The sequence below is a fragment of the Aegilops tauschii genome, chromosome 5 (assembly GCF_002575655.3).
Source record: "Aegilops tauschii subsp. strangulata cultivar AL8/78 chromosome 5, Aet v6.0, whole genome shotgun sequence".
NCBI lineage: Eukaryota > Viridiplantae > Streptophyta > Magnoliopsida > Poales > Poaceae > Aegilops > Aegilops tauschii.
In genome coordinates this window covers 189,315,002-189,323,532 of record NC_053039.3, presented here as the reverse complement: position 1 = coordinate 189,323,532, position 8,531 = coordinate 189,315,002, and the positions used below count along the sequence as shown (strand labels likewise).

The window sequence follows — 8,531 nt, the reverse complement described above, 5'->3', positions numbered from 1 at the left end:
ATAGTGGGTGGTTGACTTGTGGGCCTACTAAGTTGATAGGGACGGAGGGCTTTGTCAACTTAGTCAATATGAACGATTCTAGCTCCAGTGACCGTACGATGTCCATCCAACGGCCATAGTGCTTCTTCAACCTCTGGTCTTCTTGCTCCAGCCGCCCAAAGCAGCGCCGGTCATGCCGCGTCTTCCTGCCACCCGTGGCCGGCTGTGATGCCGCGGAGGCCTCACCGCCCCCTACTACTCCCACCGCTGGCCAGGGCATCCCTCTACTCACCCACACCCCTGTTATTCTGCAGCGACGGCAGCCTCACGCAGCAGCCGAACCAGTGAACCCTCGTACTCCTCTCCGCGTGGGCATCCACTGTCGTGTCTTCCCTGGCTCCACGTCGTCCCCTTCCTAGGCCTCGCCGTCGTCCACCGCCTTGGTGCTCTCGACGCGGCGTGGTCAATGTGGTCAACGACCGACTTCCATCGGAAGAGTACTGTACATGGAGAGGCTGACAGCTGGGTCCACGGCCGCAGCTGGGTAAATGGCCATAGCCCAGTTTTTTTGTGATTTGCCAAGTAAGTTGCTTTGTCAGGCCTGTTGGGCTGCAAATCTTTCAAGACGAGGAGAGCTTCATTCGGCTGGCCGAGAAAATGGCCTATCAGTAATGAGAAATGGGCTGTACATTTTTAAAACACATCAAACCGACAATTAATTTCAAATTTCTTTTTTTCATTTCGAGATTTTAAATTGCATTGATTTTTATGCGTGGACAATTTGTTGGATTTTATATTGATATACATTTATTTTTAAAATCAGTTTGAATGTGACTCAAAATTTCGGGATTAAAAACAGTTCGGACCGCACCGAAATATGCAAAATTTCGTATAATTTTTTAACCGTGGCCACAATATGGGCTGTAATGCTAACAAAAAGAATATGGGCTCCAAAAAAACCTTAAGAATTAGCAAATGGGCTGTAAATTATTAGAAATAATGGCAGATGGGATGTATGCTGTTTTCCATATATTTGAGGCTTTCCTAAAAAAAGGTTGACGCACAAGCAGTGACTGTTGGATTTCCATCCAACGGCTGTCGTGCTTCTTCAATCTCTGCTCTTCCTGCTCTAGCCGCTCAAACAAGCGTCGGCGGGACTGCCTACTCCCTCCTCCCCATGGCCGGTTGTGCTGCCGCGCAGGCCTCACCGCCCCACCATACTCCCATCGCTGGCCTAGCCATCCCTCTACTCACCCACACCTGTTGTTATTCTCCGGCGACGGTAGCCGCACCAGTAAACCCTCGTACAGTCATACTCCCCTCCGCGTGGGAAACAACTGCCGAGTCTTCCCTGCCTCCGTGTCGTTCCCTTCCTAGGTCTCGCCGTCGTCCACCACCCTGGTGCTCTCGGTGCGGCCTGGTCAACGTGGTCAATGACCGACATGCATCTGAAGTGGACTGTACATGGGAGGCTGACAGCTGGGTCCATGGCCGCATGCAAGGAAATGCCTCCTTATTACGCGCAAAATAATGATTCCTCCACCTGACATCTGGGACCCACCTAAAGGGCCTCTATATTTCACAAAAAAACGTTATCGCCGTTGACAGCTTGAACCCACCAGCTATATCTTCGCACGCAAGGAAGTGCCTCCTTATTACGCACAAAAAATGAATACCCCCCTGCTAGCTGGGACCCAGTATAGTGGCAGGCTGACTTGTGGGCCTACTAAGTTGACGGGGACGGAGGGATTTGTCAACTTAGTCAATATGCATGATTCTAGCTCCAGTGACCATACGATGTCCATCCAACGGCGGTAGTGCTTCTTCAACCTCTGGTCTTCTTGCTCCAGCCGCCCAAACCAGCGCCGGTCATGCCTCGTGCTCCTACCTTCCGTGGCCGGCTGCGATGCGGCGGAGGCCTCACCGCCCCCTACTACTCCCACCGCTGGCCAGGCCATCCCTCTACTCACCCACAGCCCCTGTTATTCTGCGGCGGCGGCAGCCTCACACCGCAACGAACCAGTGAACCCTCATACTCCTCTACGCGTGGGCATCCACTTCCGCGTCTTCCCCGGCTCCGCGTCGTCCCCTTCCTAGGCCTCGCCGTCGTCCACCGCCCTGGTGCTCTCGGCGCGGCGTGGTCAACGTGGTCAAGGAACGACTTCCATCGGACGTGGACTGTACGTGGAGAGGCTGACAGCGGGGTCCACGGCCGCAGTAAGGAAGTGCCTCCTTATTACGTGCAAAATAATTATTCCTCCACCTGACAGCGGGGACCCACCGGACGGGCCACCTTATTTCGCGAAAAAAACATTTCCCCCTGATTGCCGGGACCCACCAGCTACATCTTCGCACGCAAGGAAGTGCGTCCGGGCAAAAAAAATGATTCGCCCCCTGACTGCTGGGACCCACCAGGTACATCTTCGCAGGCAAGGAAGTGCCTGACAGCCGGGACCCACCTGGTCGAAGCGTACGTAGCGTTGTCATTCTGGTCGCGAACGTGTCCGTACATACTGGTCGATGTAGAGGCGCGCACGTGTCGTAGTAGAGGCGCGCACGTAGCATGTACACGTACGTACAGCGACCAGGGTCCAAGAAAGAAAATACGGCCACGTACGTACATACGGGCAGGGTCTCGAACGCCTACTCGCGCATACGTACGGCTAGGGCTCGTGTACATGGCTGGGTCAGAACGGAGAAACTGCGTCGTCGTCGTGTTCATGGGGAACCAACCGGCTGGGTCGGAATGGAATGCGTCGTCGTGTTCATCTGGAGGGCTTGGACGGAACAGCCGATGGAAACGAGGTCTGGCGTACCGCAGAACGGAGGAAACGACCTTGTGTTCGACCGGCCACGTTCGAAACGGGATCCTGTTCATCGGGACGGGTCTGGCGTACCGCAAAACGGAGGAAACAAACCTCCTATGGTCGAAACGGGGGTCCTGTTGATCGGGAGGGGTGTGGCGTACCGCAAAACGGAGGAAACGGACTTGTGTTGGAGCGCTACGGTCGAAACGGGGGTCCTGTTCATCGGGAGGGGTGTGGCGTACCGCAAAACGGGACTCCACAGGATACTGTTCATCTCCACCGCCGACCCCCTCCAGCCTCCACGGGCTACTGTTCATCCACCGTCGACCTCCTCCAGCCTCCACTTGCGACTGTTCATCCACGGGCTCCTGTTCATGCAGCCTCCACCGCGCGCTACTCCACCGGCTACTGTTCAACCAGCCCTCTCCACGGGCTCCTGTTCAACCACCCCTCCACGGGCTACTGTTCATCCTGCCCTCCACGGGGTGGTCCTGTTCATCCTGCCCTCCACGGGGTCCTGCTCATCCAGCCCCAACCGGCTCGATCGATCGGGGTCCTGTTCATCCAGAGGCAACACCACGGGGTCCTGTTCATCCACCCCCACCGGGAACTCTTCATCCAACCCCCCCAGCAACGCTCACTGTTCATCCAGAGGCAGCATCCATCGGCTTCAGTTAGTAGCAGTAGCGAAGGAATCGCTCGATCGGGTTCAGTTAACAGCCATCGATCGATCGCTCGGGTTCAGTAACGCGTAGCCTACAGTGCAATCGCTCGGGTTCAGTTAGAGCCCAATGCCTCGCTCGGGTTCAGTTAGAGCCCAACGCCTCACACCCACGCGCGTGCGTGTACGAGAGAAACGCGCATCGCTCGGCCCCGACCACCCACCGTAATCGGGAACACCCCGATATTTTCCTCGCCCTCGCTTCTACCATGGTTTTCTGTCATAGACAGCCCAAAGAATGTCATGCAGCTGCGTCTCCGGCCCGCCCAGGACGAAAAGCCCATTTTCTGTCATGAATTTTTGTCATAGAAGTAGGACCCCACCACATCTATGATGATACCGTGTTTTGTCACAATTGTTGTCATAGAAGTGTCATAAGTATGACAAAAAAAATTCGTTCGGCCCAAAATGTCACGGATGTGTCTTTTTTTCTGTAGTGGCGCCTGTGTTAGTTGTCGGTGATCTTCTTCTTCATGTTGTTGTAGTAGTCGTCGATGAGCATGCCGGGGATGTCTCCAAGGGAGTCCAACTCCTTGGTTGCCTCGGGCACCCTCCACTCCTTCTAGATGTCGACGAAGTTGGCGACCTCCAGATTGACGCGCTCTAGCCTGGTTTTGTCGCCGTCGATGGAGAATCCTGCAAAGGTGTACCTTGGGTCAGCGAGGAAGTTGTCGAAGACGGTGCACCTTTCAGCGGCGCTTAGTTGGCAGTGGGCGGGTTTCTGCGTCGCTTCAGGCTCGTTGTTGTACTCAAGATCAATGTCGACGATCTTGTGGCGCTGGAGGCTGAGGTGGCGCTCGTACTGCGCGAGGGATATCGCCATCTGCTTCTTGTCGTTGGTGTGGATGATGTGCAACTTGGTGTTGCCGTGGGCCTCCACGCCCTTGTACTCGTCGGTGAACACCATCGCTAGTAGTAGGGCTTGGTGTTTTCTGTGGAGATCGATGTGATGGAGCGGTTTGGTGGCAGCGCAATGGATACTTGTGTTGTTGTGGATGAGAAGGCCTTTGGCTGGGGTCTAAATTTAAGGGGAGGGTGCGGGGTGGGATGGCCGCATCAGATGAACTGCACGATCTCGCTGACGATGCGGTTGTGCAGATCGTGGGTTGGTATTGCATCTGTGATTGTGGGTTTGTGGTGATGGAACCGCTCGGATTGGGTGGTTGTATGCAAATGTGGTTTTTAACGTGGTTTTATTTTATTTTTTATCAGTAATTTTTTAACCACCACTTTCTGTGCGAACGGGCATTTGTCACGTTTATATGTATCCTGCGTGTTAACGAAACTGCATTGGTTATCGTTCTGTACTGCATCGTCTGAAAGAGAACTGCATTTTGTCTACAGGTGCGTACTTCACCATTTTTTGCGTGTCCTTGCTGCAGTCCCTGAAAAAAGTACAATGTATTCCGCAATTTTACGAGTTTTTCGCTGTGGACTAGACTGTGTATTTATTCATGCAGGTAATCCGGAACTGGATTGCTATACCATACTGCTTCATGTAACCAAATGCACTGCATTTTTCTAGAGCTGCGTACTGCATCTGTTTTTGCGTGTACTTACTATAGTCCCTGGTACGGGAGGGGTAGGGGCTGGGGCCCCCTTTTTTTGTTGCGGGACTTATTTGAAGGTAGACTTTTTTCAGATGCGTTTTCTTAACACGCGCGTTGTTTTTTATTTTAACTTTTTTACAAACTACATGTATTTTATTTTGTTTTACCGTATGAACTTCATTGTTCTTCATAGAGAACTGCATCATGTGCGTTTTGATGTAGTCTATCTTATTTTAGCTCGCCGTTTTTGGGCCGGCCCGTTTTATGTGACCCTTTACCACACGCGGGCCTCCTACGTACCCTCCCAGGCGATCCCACCGCTCCGCTGACAGGGAGAGAGACTGAGAACAATCCCCTCTCCTCTCTTGCAGTTTCTCCCGAGGCATCTCTCCCTCGAGCAAAACCGCCGGCGCCCGAGGAACCACCGCCCTCAAGAGGTCCTTATTCCTGCATTCCGCGTCGCCGTCCGCTCCACGAGCCCTTGCCGCTGCACTCCCGCAGCCCTTTCCTGTCCCTTCCCGTCGCCGGCACTCCCCCCGCCGCCGCCGCCGGTGTTCATCCCCTTTTTTGTGGCACGTTCCCTTTGGCCTCGGTCTTGATCGTCCCCTCGTCTAGTTTTGTGATTCTCGTAGTAGTTGTTGCTGTTTTTGCTTGTGTAATTTTTCCGTAGGCAGGCGATTTTATCTTGATTTGAGGTCGATACTCGTGTGTGCTCTGTAGGAAGAGCAAGGTGGATCTAGTGTTTCGTCAGATTTCACCGATTTTGTTGCTTATATCTGTCACTTCATCCTTGTGCTGCAGGCAAACGCCATGTCTTCGCCGAGCAGAGTGGGAGGAGGAGTTCAGGGTATGTGGAGTGCTTATTTTTGGTTTTGTTTATTTTGTTTGATGTTTATCTAGTTTCCTAATTCATCCTGCATATTTGTTTATGCTTTGTTAGTTGTCAGCGTTCGTTGGCATTATTTTGTCATGTGATGTTTTGTAATTTCTGTTTCTGGTTTTTTAATCCAGTAGGTGATTGCAGTGCTCATAATGATACACCAATTGGCTCTCGTTGTCCTGGTGGTAAGGATCATGGTGGCGAGGGAGGACATCAAGTGAATTCGTCGATTGAATCTTCTCCCATAAGTGTGGCCCCTCCTTCTGGTATGTGAATGCTTTGTTTATTTTGTGTATCTGGTTACTTGATGTTGTACAAATTGGCGTTGCCTTGCTGTATCTAGTCTGGCATTTTGTTGGGAACAAACGTGAAGTTAGTGTATGCAACACTGTATTTATTTGTATATGTGAACTCCACTATATGTATGTGTGAACTGCATTGTTGTTTTATTCAAGTTTTTTGTACAATGCATTAATTTTTATTTTTAGCTTATGATTGGAGCACTGCATTTATATGTCTAAGTGTACTGCATTTGTTCTTTTTGTGCACTTTTTAACGACCATAGTCAAACTTCATTTTGACGCAGTGTCTGTTTTCCATGCTGGGGCGCCTGGGTTTGAGGAGGTTACTCAAATTATTAACCATTATTTTGCAGAGGGTAATGTTGGTGTGAGCTTTGACCAGAGACGTCCCGTCTTGTCTGAAACACAATTGCAGTCTGTTGATGGTACAGAGGAAGTTACACAGGATTGGATGGTCTCGAAACAGCTTCGTGAATATGAGTTGAAGCAAAGCAAGAAGAAGTTGAGGTTTGAAAGTGACTCAAAAGAGTTTGCGGAGAATTGAAGGAGAACCAGAGGAGAGCTGCAGATGGTGCCAAGGGTGCCAAATTTGCCAAGGTGAAGTAGCCGGACTTGCAGAAGAAGAGGCTGAGTACTGTTGCTGAGGAAGGTGGTACACCTCGGCGGAGTCCACGCGTTGCTGGCATGAACAAGAATCTTTGCAAGAGAATTGCTGAAGCTGGTGGAAAGGATCCTTAGCGCAAGCGACTACATGTCACTGACGGTCCCAACTATGATGATGACGACTTTGTGCTTGCTGATTTTGTGAGGGATGTTCATACTGGTAGACGCAAAGACTGTGGTTCGTTTAAGAGTCTACCCAAGCGTGCCCGTGATGATGTCGATGAAGATGTTGGTGCTGACTCCGGCGAGGAGGCGGATGTTGTTCCAAAGGTTTGTTGAAGTGGACTGCATTTGTTTCCTTCATTGTTATTCTATCTGTGTTTTCTCTATCTCTTTTTTTATGGCTAATCTTCTAATGTGGACTGCATTTCCCTCTACACAGAGGAAGAAGTCTAGTAAGAGCAATGCAATTGAAGATGATGTTGAGGGAGATGATTCTCAATTTAACAAGACCGTACGTTTGTCGCTTCCCACTGTTTGCAAGGCTGCTGCTTTGTTGAAAGAGGAACACTGTAGTCGTGTTCGGGATGTTGGATTCGGTGTTGTCTTTGAACTGACAGTAAAGAAAAATGTGTCGCGCATTCTTATGTGCTATCTAATGGGAGTGATTGACCCTGCCACCATGATAATGGACTTTGGGAATGGCAGGGTTCTTCGAATCAATCATGATGCCGTTCATCACATTTTTGATTTACCTATGGGACGTCACAATGCACCCATGCCTACTGCCAGCGGCCATGATGACTCGTTGAATGCCCTCAAGGATGAGCTTGGCTTTGACCGTTCAAAAGTATAGGTGTCAAGGACTTGCTTGAGAAGTTGAAGGTGTTGGTGGAGGAAGATGATCATGTGACTATTGACCTTGCTGTGAAGGTGTTCTTCCTGATACTTTTCCAGAATTTGTTGTGCCCTGGGCCTACAGTTCGTTTGTGTAGAGTTGCTGCAATGGTAGAGAACATGGATTATGCGGCTATGGCGCAGATGGACTTTTGCCAGCTTGTTGTTGATGAGTTGCAGGCAGCTGTGGTGAGGTGGCAAACAGAAGGCAGCAAGCGGAATTGTGCAGAGGGTTGTGCCATTGTCCCCCTGATTATGTATCTTGACTGATTGAAGCTTCGCAAATTTTCAGTTATGCACACGTTGACGCCACGTGCGTCATACCTGATGACCAAGGACCTAATGAAGTTATACAATGAGGATGTGCTTGTGAAGGGAAAGATTTACTTGGAAACTTACAAATTTGGGAAGCTGCCGGTTAGTGAATCTGAGTTTTTAATATCAGATTTTTTTAAAAGGTGCAGCCATTATAAATCTAATCTTTTCTAGTACTCACATGTGTACTTCTCTTTGCTTCTTGTCTTTTTTGCAGTGGAAGGCGTCAGGTGATATTGTGTACAACCGTCCTGTTGCAGTTGTATGTGGAAGCTCTGATGCGGGGCCTAGCACTCATGCTAGGTTTTATGAGCCTATTTGTAGCCAGCTTCCTGCCTGTGATGATGAGGTGCCGCGTACTCGTGGTTTCATGGCTCGACAGATGTTTGATAATAGAAGCTCTTCTAAACAGACATTTGTTGGCGGCAAAAAACACGAGGAGATTGATGAGCTTCTTCTGAAGGTTTTGAAGTTGAC

General features: G+C 50.4%; 1 protein-coding gene across 1 annotated transcript; it reads right to left on the bottom strand.

Annotated features, from left to right (window-relative positions):
- Positions 1-4,069: 4,069 nt before the first annotated feature.
- LOC141022674 (uncharacterized) lies at positions 4,070-4,414 on the bottom strand. Its single transcript, XM_073498936.1, has one exon. The coding sequence runs from the start codon at positions 4,412-4,414 to the stop codon at positions 4,070-4,072; it is 345 nt and encodes a 114-aa protein (XP_073355037.1).
- Between the last annotated feature and the right edge of the window lie 4,117 nt (positions 4,415-8,531).